This window comes from Pipra filicauda, unplaced genomic scaffold (genome assembly GCF_003945595.2).
Source record: "Pipra filicauda isolate LSUMZ 115617 unplaced genomic scaffold, ASM394559v2 scaffold190_size1978887_pilon, whole genome shotgun sequence".
In the NCBI taxonomy this organism is placed as follows: Eukaryota; Metazoa; Chordata; class Aves; order Passeriformes; family Pipridae; genus Pipra; species Pipra filicauda.
In genome coordinates, this window is record NW_024104299.1 from 18,910 (window position 1) to 33,615 (window position 14,706).

Below are 14,706 nucleotides of genomic sequence, written 5' to 3' on the forward strand. Positions count from 1 at the left end.
ACTCATGTCTGGGTTCGCAGACACTGCATGTTATTTATAGTTTTACTTGAATGATATGGGGGGGGAAAGGACCACTCACTGAGTAAATAATAGGATTATATTCAAATGTCCAACATAGCAATGTGTGGAAACATTGCAGGGGAAAAAGAGAGTGAAGTTTTCTTTCAACTTTAATTCTTCAAAGCTTCAGTGAGAAATGCCATAAATTCCCCTTCCTTCTTCGCTGCTTCTTTTCAGGAGAAATTTGGGCAGTTCTCTTTAGCTCTCTATTAATTTAGAAAGTAGTGTGGTTGCTTTCTATAAGAAACTCTTACTTAGAATCCCCTCTTTGTGTTATCTTTAACACCTAATTGGAAATTAATAAAACTGTTGTCTTATTAATCACACCAAGATTTCAAAATAAAAATATTTCAGAAGCAGCAGGAAAAGGTGAGTGATGGCACCAATATCTGGAGTTTCGTTTTGTTTCAAAGAAGCATTTGAACTCCTAGTCACCCAGTAGGACCGTTCCTACAGTTAGAGAAATTTAGAAGAGTAGACATATTTTGCTTTACTTCTTCACACTTGGTACAAAGTCAAGGTCCCTTTTTTTAAAACCCTGAAGAATTGGACAGGTCATAATGGACCTTTTTACAGCACTAGGCTTTGCTCTGCAGCTCTTCACACTGTAAATCTCCTTTCCAGGAGATTGCCTTGGAAATATTCTTCAAAAATGGTTACTCCAGATTTCTTGTCTTCCACGACAGCGACCGAAATAAGATATTTAAAAGGTAATGACTATCTCATAATAACATGGGAATACCCAAGTGATGCTCCTGGTCTACCACCCCTATTTATCCTGGCCTAAAGTGTCTGTGTTGTGTTGCCGCAGCAGCTTTATTTTCAATTTCAGCTCCTTGGGCTTTAATGGGTTACACTTAAGCTATGAAATTTTCCTTTTGCTGACCTGTGAATTCGTTGGAGCATTAAACAGCCACTGATTTATCAAGGGATCTAATGCGTGTGTAGGACTTTTCTAGCACCCAGTGGTGTGTTGTGTGACCCTGCATCCCAGGAAACTGCAATTGTAGCTGTGCTCCTTCCTCCCACTGAGATGAGAGCCACCTCCACCTCACCTCACAGTACTGGGCGAAAGAAGATTTCTTCCTGCTTTTTCCAACACAAAAAGTGTCATTAGATTCTTCAGGAATAAAATATTTTTGCCTCTCTAACACTGACTTTATCTTTGCTGTGGCCTTAACTTTTATCAATGGCATTTTTATTTAAAAAAGATTTCTCCCTATATGCTTGTCTTGTTAAATGGAACTTGAATGTAAGACTATGAAGTGATTAATTTGCACTTTATTTTCTTGCATGTTTTTTTTCTACTGTAGTTCTAACCATCATATCAGGATTACATTCACTGGCCTTTACACAGGAGAAACACTTCAATACCAGTATTTCTCCTGTGGTAAATGCTTCAGCCTGAACTGAGGATTGGTACCATTAATTTCTAAACAATCACAGCAATTCCTTTCGCTCCCGAAATCTCTGAACAGTTCCTATAGGAGTATTGCATAAAAAAGTCAATGCAAATTTATTTAATCTTCCTTTCCAAATTGGCTGCATAGTGTGACTACTTAGAATCACAGGGCCAGCTGCTTTGTTTAGTCTTTATCTTTGCTGTCTTTGAGCTCTGACAAGTATCTCTTGGGGGAATCTTTCAAAGGCAGTTCAACATGAGGTTTTGATCTTCAGCCGAAGGTCACAAAACCTATGTATTCCAAGGGTACAGTTTGTCTGACATCATAAAACCCACAGCAAATATAAAGAGGAATGGCTGAGATGTGGGTTGGTATTCCTTTCTGCCATTTTTCCTAAATAAATGTCTGAGTGGGTTCTTATTCTCTGGCTTTAATAGCCCCTTAAATCACCTGATCATAAGTCCATAGCCCTATATATAAATTCAAAGTCCGGTTTGGGAAAGAAACTGCTTTTATCCAGCCCACAGGTAACTCCTTAATACTAGATGTATACTTTTGCTGTGTTGTCTTACAGCTTTATTCTAGGTTAGAGTCTCAGTGAAATGCTGTGGCATCCTTCAGGAAGAAAGTTGTTGTTGAGGACATGATATTAGTTATATACATATGTAATGTATCCTAATAAACATTTACATAAATATAATGTGACCTTTCATATATCTCCTATAGATTTTGCTCTTTCCAGCCTGCTTTGAAGTCAAAGGGGATAACAGAAGAGTCCCTGAATATAAGGTAAATCATAGGAAACACTGGATATCTGTAGATAAGTACAATTGTTTGAATAAGTTGCATTTTAAAGCAAAGCATACAGAAACTTATCTATTTGTGTCCCCTATTTTAAAGATCCAAAGATGTTGCTAGAGCTCCAAAAAGCATTCTAGCATATGTCATCCACACTATGGAGACATGAAGATAGTGCTGAGTAGGTGATCATGCACAGTTGATTGATAATTATTATCTCCTTAATATTACTTTATTGGTAAACTCTACACAGATGGTTACTGTGGGAAGAGACAGTCAGTGAGATGAGGTTAGAGCTAATCCATAATGCTTCTGCATAATGACCTCTTCATTGCGTGCTTAGGGCAGACAGTGATAGATGTACACATGGATCTTTTGGTATGCTATATTAGCTGTACAGTGGAGATTGAGACTTGTCCCTCAGATTTACCACTGCAGGAAAAAATAGGTTTTCTCCTAGTGGCAGGTGATTGAGAGCACGTTTCATGCTGACCATGAGTTACTTGCATACCTGTAATTTTTCTCAATTTGGCTATCTGAGGAACACAACCCTAAGTACCTAATTGGTGTCCTCTGAAATGATCACCTGAGGCTGAAATACTGTTGCGACCTAAGGGGCAGATTGCTCCTGTGAGCTGTTGTGGCCTGTGTCAGCTGTGTTCTTTAATTCAGTCTACCCTTTGTAGATCATTACCTATCTTATAAGTGAGCATTTTCATCCAGTCATCAATGGGCAAAAAGTATCAATGCGGTCTGCAGCCAGCTCTGGCTAGAGCCTAACCTATCCCAGAGGGAATGGTTGACTGTGTGGAGCATGGTGTCTGTTCTGTGTGGAGTACATAGTAACTCACCCCAGGGCTTCCTTTCCCTGTGCTTCCTGGGTGCTCAACTGGTGTGAATATCTTGAGATAAGATGCACTACAGCATTAGGAAATTTGGGCATTAACTGGGCTTGTGGTTGTTGTGGGAATCACTTGATTCATGTTGAATCTCAGAGATTGAGGCAAGCTGCATATCTAGGTCTAAAGTAGCCTATCCTGAATCCCCTAAGGCTCTGTCTTCAGTTTTACTCCATTAGCTGAGAGAAGACCCTGTTACTCGCTCCAAGAACGTAGGAGAGCTTTGGCAGAGCTTTGGCTGGACCATGTTAGAGAATGAACTGAAACAAACATAAGATAGTACCACTGCGTAAGTAATGATCCCAGAAAAGTTGTGCTTAAGTGGAAAGCTAGTGAAAATAACTTTAGGAGGTGTGCTTCACTTTACCAAGCTCCAGGCAGAACTGAAGGACTGAGGACCTGATGAGTTTACTTTTCCCTTGTTTGAATTTTGGAGCTGCTTCTGAGTTAGAAAATTTCAAAAGCAGCATATAGGGCTCTGTCCCCATCTAGGAGTGCAATGGCCATCTTCCACAGCATCCAAGTTTTATCTGCCCTACCTGAGACAGGGAGGAAGGCCTGATTTGGCTCTTGGTCCAGACACACTATTAATAATTGCACAGTTGAAGCATGGAAAGAAGAAATTACTAGTTTGATACATCACATGACATTGAGGTAATAGCATTTCTGGGAAACCCCATATAGTTTTTTCCACCTAGTCCATAGGAAATACACAAGAGTTCCAACTCTCAGGCTCTACTGCAGTAATTTAAAAAATAAAGTGCTCCTGGCACTTTATCGTTCATTTCAATATACTTAAATGTTTGCCGTCACCACAGGTTATTACGGTCACTGCCAGCACTTCTTCTCGTGTCATGCTTGACTGCCTTTATAATCTGCTCATTGCTTGTACCTGTATATTGCTGTTTGCTCTCAGCAATCTCTGCCCCAGGGATGTGATGTGAGCAAGTGAATGTGTGTGCTCAGGTGCACACAAGCATATGAACGTGTGAATGGAAAGCTAAAAGTAGTGTGGGAACACCAGACCTGACTTCATCAATTCACAAACTGACTCTTGCATCATGGAAGATGATGACTCTTCTTAATCACTTTAGTCACGGCCTAAGTGATAAGCCTGGGATCCCAGAAAGAAACCTTTTCCCTACCCCTTCTCCCTTCTGCAGCTTCCTTAGAGGGATACTCAGAGGCAGACAAAACACAATGAGTATGGGCAGTGGTGCTGACTGTATTGTGCAACTTGGAGATTGCTGCACCTAGGTATAGCACCCAAAATCCTAAAGAACTTGCTTATGCAAAGTCTGGCCCCTTGATGGCAAAACAGGATCATGGGTTGTCTATCTTTAAGCATTGTGTTTGCACTGCTTAGTTATTCCTGAGCATAACATTTGTAGCTGCTGCCTCTGAATTGGAACAGCCTCACAGTTCCGACACTGACAGTGCCTATCTGGGACTCTCTGAGAGCTTGGTGGCAGCCACCAGCAGCAGAAGGTTCCTAGGTCTGTGCATTTTCCTCCAAACTGTATTTACTGAGACTAGAGTAACTGTTTCTCACCCTACAAAAATGAACATAACTAATGTCTGGAGCTTAGTGGTGGGAATAGATTTACTAGAAAAACCTGTCTTTTAAAAGATCCCTTCACTGGACACGTGCACAAACAAAAGACCCCAAAACCACCCAAACATGGAGAACATGTTGTAGGAACAGGCCCAGATCGAAATAGCCCTTCCCAAATATACATCTGTTTTAGTTGTTTTGGTTTTCAGTTTAGAGACCACAGAGATCAGCTTCTAAAACAGAGCAGAGCTTTAAAGAAGAACAGGAAAACAGAGGAAGAGGGAGGTCAGCTTTATTTTTTTTCTTTCTTTTTTGGACTGGACTTCATAGCACATGATATGCGGAGTGCCTTGGTATATTTCAAGGATCTGTGCTTCTTACTCTCCATTCTTCTTGATTATCCTTTGCAGAGGAATTGGGTGTAAGGAGTAAAGGGAAACTTAGCTCCTTGGAGGAGCTAGGTGTCATGTCCTCCAGCCTGTGCAGCTCATCCTTCTCACCCTTACACTTCTTCAGGCAGGAAGAGCATAGGTCTTTCTCTTCTACTAAGTGAAGTGTTTCTATGCGTTTAATGGTGTCAATCTCCTCCTCTGGCTTTTCTAACTCTCGTAAAGGGTTTCTTTTTACATTCATTCTCTCAATCTTGGGGAGATTTTTCACACTCTTTGGTATGGTGGTCAAAACGTTGTCAAAGAGACCTAGATCAACGAGTTCCCTCAGGGCCCCAAGAGTGGTGGGAACAGTCTCAAGACAGTTCAAGCCAAGGTTAAGAGTCTTGAGGTTCTTGAGAAGGTTCAACTCCTCTGGCAGACTTTCCGTGGTCAACTTGTTGTTGCATATATTCAGGAAAGTAAGGTTCTGAAGTGAGCCTATTTCCTTGGGCAGCTCATCAAGCTGATTACTATGCAGGTCCAACCAGAGCAGGTTCTGGAACTTCTCAATGGTGTTTGGAATCTTTCTCAACATGTTTCTGCTCAAATCAAGTTCGTCCACATCACCAGCCAGTTCCAGAATGCATTTGGGGAAGGTGGCGATGCCCATTTTGCTTAAGTCAAGACGGCGCCTTCCACTAAAACTTACCCGGATTGAATTTTTGGCCATCTTCAAGGTGATCCTTTTCCCTTGTGGACCTTTTGCTTTCCCCTTGGCCATGTCTCCACCAAGAGATAGACAGACACACCAGACTCTGTGGATAAAATGTGGAAACTCCAATAAAGCCTTTGAAAGCCATGGCTGTTAATCACACAGTTATAAATTAATGTTACCATTAGATTCTTCAGAAGTCTTTTTTTTTTTTTGAGATCAAGACTTTTCAACCCTGAAGTTGCAACTCTGAAAGTTCTTCCTGAAAGTATTTTGAGTAGGTGAAACTCTGATAATATACAATATGATTTTATTGTAATGTAATACCTATATTGCATTACAGGGTGAAATTACAAGTGGGAGACATTTGCTGTCTTTCATCCCTAAATACTGATTTAAGCCGAGGATGATGTGAAACAAAATGAAATATGTTATTATCCATCGGCCATTTGAGGACTGAAGCAAAATGTAACATAGGTCTCAATCCAGTCCTTAGGGACTGCATTAAAAGAAGCTGTCCAAAATTGTCTCATTCTACCAAATAAACAGTTGCCTTCTTTACAGGCCTGGCATCTGCTAACAGGTTGGTTAAAGGTCCTGTTTAATGGACCTAAGATTTGGGCTCTGGATGCTATTGAAAGATTAAGTGTTTAAAGGAAATTATTATGAGTCTTTTTTTAACCTAGTGTGCTCCCAGATTTGCCAGCACTGTTGACAATTGATACGTCACCTGCAGGGCAGACTGCAACAGGGATTGGTGTCAAGTGCTGCTTAATGACATGTTAAACCAGGCCTTGCTAAGTGTCTCCTCTGAGTACTCCAACCTTGTCTTTTCATCTGTGCTATAGGATAGATGGTCTCCCACTGCGAAGGTGCCCTGCCCTCAGAAAAATGCATGTAGGTGTTCTACTCAGACTTTTGACTCATACTGATGCTCAGCATGTGTTACGTGCTTTGTTGAATTGAGGCCTGTAAGAACAGTCCATTTAGTCTCAGGTTTGGTGAACTCTCTCTAATTGAAGATCATCAAATACAGCTACTAATTATAGTTAGTGACAAAGGAAATATGCTGATTCCCTGGAAATGGATGACAATGTCCCTCTCAGCCAGAGTTCAGAGAGGAGCATGGGTTACAGCTGGCTAACCTCAGGATGGTTTGGGTGCTCTGGCATTCAATTGTGGAGCTTTGATGAATGATTGTTTGGGACAAAATATGGATTTGTCTACAATACATTTCCCTATTAGAAAGGCTTCATTACAAACCCTTCAGGCTTTTTGGCTACTCATTAATCATGTGCGAATACGTGAAGGGGAAGCTCAGGCTACAGCTAAGGCGTTTCAGCTCCTTTTCAATTACATGCCACAGCCCAAAATAATGCAAAAGCAGGGGGAATCTCTCCCAGCTACTACCCACACTCCCAAGAGCTCAGTAATGAGGCAGATGCTTCAGAAAGTACTGGAAGCAGCACACCGGATTCAGTCTTGCCCTGAGGGTATGCTCCAAAATAGAATCTTTGTTATTTTACATAAAAATATTTAAACACAGTTAAATCTTTCTGTGTGTCACTCCCATGTTTCTGTCTCTCACCAGTACTTACAGGGCGATATTACCATTATATCTGAAGGCCTCTTACTCTTCGCTGTATTTAATCCTGCAGTGCCCAAAGGGCAATATCAGTGCTATTCTTTCCGCAGTGTGGACTGGTAACTGAAGCAAAGTATTCTACAGTGTAAGTAAAGTACTCTTTCCACCTTTGTTGATGTTAGCTTAAATAATTTGCCCAGGACTGAGTAGGAAGTTCTGGAGATTAAAATAGCAGGGTTTTCTAGTCACAGCTCACTCATTTTTAAGGATTTTATGCAATATTCTTGTTGTCAATTCTGTGAAGATAAAATTCAGCTGTGTAGGAGATGCCGGAGCCTGGTGCTGGTACAGGACACCCTGAGTCCTTTCTGGTGCACAGAGGGTGACTACCATGCTTCAGAAAAAGATCTGTAGGGCAGCTTCCTTATGTGTTGGCTTGATGGAGGGAGACTTTCTGCTTCCTGTTAATTGGTGTGAACCAGGTGACTTTTAGGTCCAACTTTTTCTTTTTTAGAATTTTGTGTTGGATGAGTTGATCAGAACATTCAGTGCATTTGTATGCTTTTAATACATTGAATGGGAGTTTCAAAGAAAGATATGTATTTTTCCTAATTTCAAAATTATAATTTCTTTTAAATGCTTTTTAAAACATCTTTAAAACTCTTGGAAATAAAACATTTCCTTTAGTTCCTAATAATTTTTTATATTATTTTTCATTTAAAATCCAAGAGGGGAACATTGAGCCAAACCAATTTCCTTTCTTATTTTTAAAAAAAAACCAGCGAGGTAAAAAATCAGCCAGTTCTGCCGCTGTTCTGGTAATGCTGGTTCCCAGCGCTGGTGTCCCTCTGCGCTGTGCGTGCCTGGCAGCACTAGAGGGAGCCTGGCGTACAAGATTGAGTGCGGGAGGCTTGGCAGTAGTAACCCTACAGTTTAACCTCTTGGGTTTGGGTATTTCTCTGTCAATAACCCCTTCCAACCTGTTACAATGTTTGAACCTGGACCTTTCAGATTTTTAAGAGGTTTCTCTTCACCCTGCCTCCTATAGTTGGATTTTTTAAAATCCTACTGTGAACCTCTAAGATGCACTGATTAGGATGACCTAAGTCCTTAGGAACTGTTATAAGGTCTCACTAAAGAGGATTTTGACAAGAAAACCCTTTCCCCTTCTATCCACACTTGGAAAAATCTTTGGTCTGGATTGGGGTTTTGAAAGCTGAGAGGTAACCCCAGAGCTTTAGGAGCATTTCATAGGCCGAGAGCTATGAGGCTGACCTAATACAGAAATTAATAGAAAATGTATGTCAAGGGCATCATGCTGTCTGTGGTAGTGTCACTGGGAGCTGGATGGAACAGACCTTAAGCATCAGGACCAAGACTGTCAGTGTCTCTCTGAGGCAAGGAAGGATAGAGGATTACTCCTTATCTGCATTTAAGCACTTGCACAGGGGTCAGTCATGACCCACTGTATCTTAGGTCTGTCCTAAGAAGGAGATCTAATCCTAGAAGAATGCATATTTCCTCTGACTTTCCCCTTGGAAGTCTGCACAGTGCAGAGCAGGCCTGCCAAGCCCAGCAGAGCTAGACATGCCCTGCACCTCTCTGGGGGTAGGCAGGCAGTGTGGTAACATGCTGATTCACCCATGGAATACTTCTATGGAAATACTTTTATATAAAGCTTAAAACCAGCATTTGTACAGCAAATGATTTTGCATGAAGCCAAGCAGTTACACTTTGGGTGCATTGTTATTTCCCTGCTTACAAATCTGTTATCATTTCTTGTTGTTGGATACGATCTGTTAGAAAGAGAGATTAATTCACTGACTATCTTAAACACAGTCTTTCGCTAACAGGCAGGTTTAGACTAAATCCTGCCATGAGCAAATAGTTCAAGAGAGGTTTCCTTCCTTAGTTTTCCTACTTTTATAGACCACTTCAGAGCCACCATACTATCACACACTGCAAGCTCACTTGCAAAACCAAAACCCACCAAGGATAAACAAAAACATTGTTTCATCTTAACAATTCTGCGAGACTGCCCCTCTGCATAAGATCTTACCAGCTAGTCGCTAGAAAGGCCTAGAAGGCAAGGTACAGATGTCACAAGCTGCTTGTTTTTTCTCAGTTGTGTGGGCTGAGCCTTCATAGTCTGTTACTGTGTAGTTGTCCTCTGTCTTCTCTTCTTTGAGTTATGAATTAGTCTTTAAGTCTGTAAATAAACCCGTGAGCAGGAAACACAGGACAGTTTCCTTTCCACAGTCCTGCGAATTCTGAATTGCACTTTCTTGACAGAAAATGGCAGCTCTTCAAGAAACTTGTGTGTGTGGAGGGAATAGGAGTGGCAAAAGGACTTCTCTCACTGCAGGGTCTTGCTGTTCAGTGCTCCTTCCGCAGCCCGTGAAACTTTTGTTACTAAGCAACAGGAGTGTTACACCCTTGGAGATCATCAGCATAATGGTTGGTTCCAGAATGGAAGTTCGAGCTGGAGGGGGAAGAACTGAATAGCATGCAGTGCCTGGAAATGTTAGATTTCAAATTATGCAGAAAGAAAAAGCATCTGGAGCTCATTAGAAACTGTTAGTCAGCTTCTAACGTTCCTTAACTGTCAGTTTTAGTCTTTTGGCTATTTCATTTTACTTGGCTGTAACACGGTGATAGATACTTGTATGTGTGTGTTAAAACTCACAGCGCTTGTGATGCCATCCTTAGCACATGCCAAATTGGATAGATGTGGACAAAGGACAGAAGGCTCATTCAGTGGTACGGCAGAGAGGATATCAGCTGCAATTTATATTCATTTATCTGCGACCCTTCAATGGTGCAGTTGGTACAATTTCCCTCTGAAGCATGTGAATTTATTAAAATTTGTCTATATGACCGAGTTGAAGTTTTTATCAACTAGTTGCAGTAATTTCAAAATAGTATCTGGAAAAAAAGAAGTAGCTGAGTGGTTTATTTATGTATTATTTGCAGGATATGCAATATTGAGGCCTCTCTCTTGCTGATAATTGGTCCGGGATATTATTGGTATAAAGAAGCTTGTAATGTTGACGTGCTTGTCTGATTCCAGGGTTGGAGATTCTGCTTACCTCACAAATAAACAGAATTTACTGGATGTGTTTCTTCACGACCCGAAGTGTACTTGACCACAGCATTTCCACACTGGAAATGTTCTCCCCTTGGTTTAGGCACTGTGAACGCACGTGGTGCAGAGTTCTGTAAATGAGGGAGATTCCTTTCTCCTTTCATAGACTCTTCAAGGAGCCCTACTTGAATATGACATTTATTTATAAGTTTTGTGTTATATCTCAATTCTTTGAGCACAGGTTAAGAATACCCAGAAGGTGGACTGCTACAGTCAAAGAAGAAGGACACTGTACCTTTATTCTAAAGTGATCTAACCTAACACTTAGGTCGGAGTTTGAGAGAGACTTGATTGTTTCACAGGGAAGACTGATATTCCTTTTGAAGTCTTCTATTCTTTTTTTAATAGTAGGACTTGGCCCTAAGTTGTGGCTTAACAGGAAGGGAATTTTCCTTACAATGTTTTTGGTAATTGCAAAGACTCCTTAAGAAAAGTGGTTTTAGGAGAGCCTTTGCACTGTTTTCCAGACTGTAAGAAGTCTGGGGGATGGAAGAAAAAAAGAAAATGGAAGCAGCTTTGTGAAGTCTAAGAACCTATTAAGTTTATCGGAATTTTAGTATTAATTTCAGTGGGGGCAAAATCTTATCCTTTGAGATTATCTCATCTGCAATGAATCTCCAAATGGGTTGAGGTCCACCTGTCTCTAGCAAATGGAGAGCACTGGCTATCACAAGAGTGAGATCATAGTCTGATGTTAATGGAAGAGGGATTAATAAATCACTCATGTATAGTATAGCCAAAGGTGGATCATCATTAGTACACATCGTGCTTAGATTCTGCCATGTCTGGTGCCCTACAAATGCCTTATAAATTAAGATATAGATAGATATCTAGGTACTTCTCTTGACTTCATATAATTACACCCCTCTCTGGAAGTTTAGTTATTTAAACTTACAAAGCAATTCTCTTGTTTCTTTTACAAACCAACCTTTGAATATTTATTTATTTATTTACTTTTAAATGCACTTACTGAGGTTGGATAGCTGACGTTGATCTACACTGAGCTTTTGCTGTGCTGTCTAGAGAGGTGTTGGCTGAAGAAATGCTAATTGATTATCAAGGAGAAGGCAGAAATAGGCTTGAGCTGCCTGTAATGCAGTTCATGTTCTGAGCTCCTGAGTCAACAAAGCAGAATGCAAAATTCCAGATCTCTGGAGACTTGGAGGGAGCATCCTACCAGGTCCTCTGAGACTCAGAAGGATGGCTTTTACAGGGGAGTGACTACATTTAGCCTTGCTTATTTTCATGATGTGATGAACTTGTCAACCTCTTTGAGTTATGTAGTGGCTTCCAAAGTCAGCACAGAGGATTATTTTGACCCTTGTAGAGTCCTTATTAGCTCTTTAGGGCTTGTGACAAGCAGAGCAAGTGTTTCACTAGAGGGTCATGGCACCCATAAGTTAACATATGTATATTTGCATAACATACACACAGACTGGCACAGTTTAGTCCTGTGTATAACATTTTGTAATGTTCTCCCCTGATTTCTAACTCAGCCAAAAATCTAAAATAAACATGGGCAGTTTTAGTGAGTCTACCCCCGTGGAAAGGGAAGAACTTAACTTGATCTTTCTGCAACAAACACCCTAATCCAACCACATTCCAAATAATCCCAGGAATCCTGATCCTGTTCCATCCCTTTGAGATACTCTCTATGAGTTCCAAATGTCTCTTGGAGGCCTTACAAAGGCCACTGGGACAAAGCTCTGTGAAATCCACATATAGTGTGAGAGGGCTGAATTTTAAAGGATAAGTGCTCAATAACTGTTTTGTGTTTTGGAATTCCCCCATTCTTGAGCCACGTGTTGCTCAAACTAGAGGTGCAAAACCACCATAACTCTACCCTAGTCAATGGAACTTCTTCTGATTTACATTGTGTAAATTAGACCATTATATAATCTATTAATTTTATTTGGACAAAGACTGAAGATCTTATTTTTCTGTATTGGACCTCTACACCTTTCTGTGTTGCCTGTTTTCCATGAAACTATAGCCTGTCATTGTTAGTTTCATCTGCTTAGGAGAACTAAACAAAGCTTAGGAATTATAAACCATGTGCTAGAATTTGTCCTGGGTTTCATGTTTGTTCATGCAAAATCCTTCTCTCAGATACACACTTTTCTCTGAAGAGAGTGCCTAAGCAAGGAATAAAATAATGTGTTGAGAAAACCGTAGTGTTTTTTCTTTATGTACACTATTAACTGGTCCAGGATTGAATAGGCAGTAAAATAATGATTCATAAGCATGAGAGGTGGTTTTCAAGAATTTACTACTGCAAATCCAATAAAAGTGTAATGATCATAGACTTTTCCAATGTTTTATTTAGATCTTTGAAGGTACTTTAAGCCTTCCTTTGTGGATTTCTAATGTGTCCAATACAGAGCACAAGAGTGTGAAATAGCAGCTAGTTATTCCTGTAGCAGATTTAAAATCTATGACTGAACTTATTTCCTTACAATTCATGAATTTAATAGTCTTGACTCTGAGCTGGCACCTTAGAATTTGTTTAAACTATTACACTCAAAGGAAAAAGCCTCTCTTGCCACCAGTATCATGTCATGTCAGTAATCCCGTTTACTTTGGAAGATTAAAAGTGTCTTTAATCCATGTACTGGTTTGGGCTGGAGTAATTTTCTTCATAATAGAAGAAAATTGCATTTGAATTTGTGCTGGAAACAGTGTTGCTAATTCAGGGATGTTTTAGTTATTGCTGAGCAGCACTTACACAGAGTCAAGGCCTGCTCTATTCCTCGTACTGTCCCACCAGTGAGGAGGTTTGGGACACACAAGAAGTTGTGAGGGAACACAGCCAGGACAGCTGATCCCAAATGGCCAAAGGGATATTCCATACCATGCTATGTCATACTCAGCATATAAAGCTGAGGGAAGAAGAAGGAGGCAGAGACATTCCAAGTGATTTGGAGTGATGGCGTTTGTCTTTGTAAAGCATTGTTATATGTGATGGGGCCCTGCTTCCGTGGAGATGGCTCAATGCCTGCTCATGGGAAGTACTGAATTAATTCCTCATTTTGCTTTGCTTGCATGCACAGCTTTTGCTTTATCTGTTAAACTGCCTTAACCCATAAGTTTTCTCACTTTTATGATTTCCCCTGTTCCTATGTGGGGAGAGTAAGTGGCTGTGTGGGACTTATTCGCCAGCTGGGGTTAAACCACGATAATCGAAAAGCTGTCACTTGTCTTGGTTTGGTCTCTGGGAACTGACAAGAGCAAATCCACGGCCTTCAGATACTGACACACCTTCTGATTCAGTGCAGTTGGAATGTGACTTTTGTTTCCTCAGAACCTTTGACTCTTCCTTACTTTCAAGTGAATTCCCTGTTTAGAATCTGCCTTCAGTTGATCTGGGTTTTTTTATTTAGAGTTTTCATAAAAAGTTGCATTTTGAGAACAAAAAGGTGGAAAATACATATTTAGTCTTATTACTGTAAAAAATATTAAAATGACAATCCAATTTTTAAGAACTACATTAGTTTCAAAGTGCTTTGTGAAAAAAGAATGTCTTTGATATGGAGACTGAGGGACTTCTGTTTTCAAGCCTGTATTTTCTGAACACTTCAGAAAAGCATGAACTTTTGAAACTAACGCTTCAGAATAGAAACAGACAGCCTTAATGGTACCTGTCATTAGCACTCTAGCTCTACAATGGCATGAGACTGGCAGGACAGACTGATTAGCCCTGTGGCTTAACTCAGAACAGCTGAGGAGGTTGCTGTTCAGAGCTGTCCATCTACCTCTGCTGCAGGAGCATCTTCTCTGCCTGTGACTCATCTTCTGAATTCTTGTAACTTACCATGTGGCATCACTACTGGACTTTGCAGCAATATCATAAGGCAAACAGAATCCATCCTTAGCCCCACAATCCTAATTTCTTCTTCTTTTTTTTTTTTTTTAACTAAATATCATACTGTAAGTGGCACTTCATTCAGAAACCAACTGGCAAGTAGCTTAGGTACAGTCAGCATGTCAAAGGTAGAGTGACATGTGTCAAAGGTACAGTGATAAGTTCATCAGCCACCTAAAGCTGATCCCTGCTCATCAGGCAGAGCCTTCCTTCCAAATGAAAGCAGTAATGGAAATTTGTATTGTGCTAACCTAATCAATGACACTGATTTTGGAATCATTTGGTCAATGATGAAACCTCAACATTCTTCTAGTGT

At 40.4% G+C, this 14,706-nt stretch overlaps 2 protein-coding genes across 2 annotated transcripts in view; one reads left to right on the forward strand and one right to left on the reverse strand.

Annotated features, from left to right (window-relative positions):
- WDFY4 (WDFY family member 4) overlaps nt 1-14,706 on the forward strand; it is a 59,309-nt gene that overhangs the window by 16,077 nt on the left and 28,526 nt on the right. Inside the window, exons 7-8 of the mRNA XM_039380252.1 lie at nt 685-770; nt 2,190-2,252. Of these exons, the coding sequence (XP_039236186.1) occupies nt 685-770; nt 2,190-2,252 (149 nt within the window). The remainder of the gene's footprint in view (nt 1-684; nt 771-2,189; nt 2,253-14,706) is intronic.
- LRRC18 (leucine rich repeat containing 18) lies at nt 4,991-9,815 on the reverse strand. The gene is made up of 2 exons (XM_027718487.2): nt 9,443-9,815; nt 4,991-5,901 (listed from the first exon to the last, which is right to left on the reverse strand). The coding sequence occupies exon 2, from the start codon at nt 5,865-5,867 to the stop codon at nt 5,076-5,078; it is 792 nt and encodes a 263-aa protein (XP_027574288.1). The 5' UTR covers nt 5,868-5,901; nt 9,443-9,815; the 3' UTR covers nt 4,991-5,075.

Bases quoted from the DNA above. Each gene is read 5' to 3' on its own strand.
- LRRC18 (XM_027718487.2), bottom strand. From the start codon at position 5,867: ATGGCCAAGGGGAAAGCAAAAGGTCCACAAGGGAAAAGGATCACCTTG.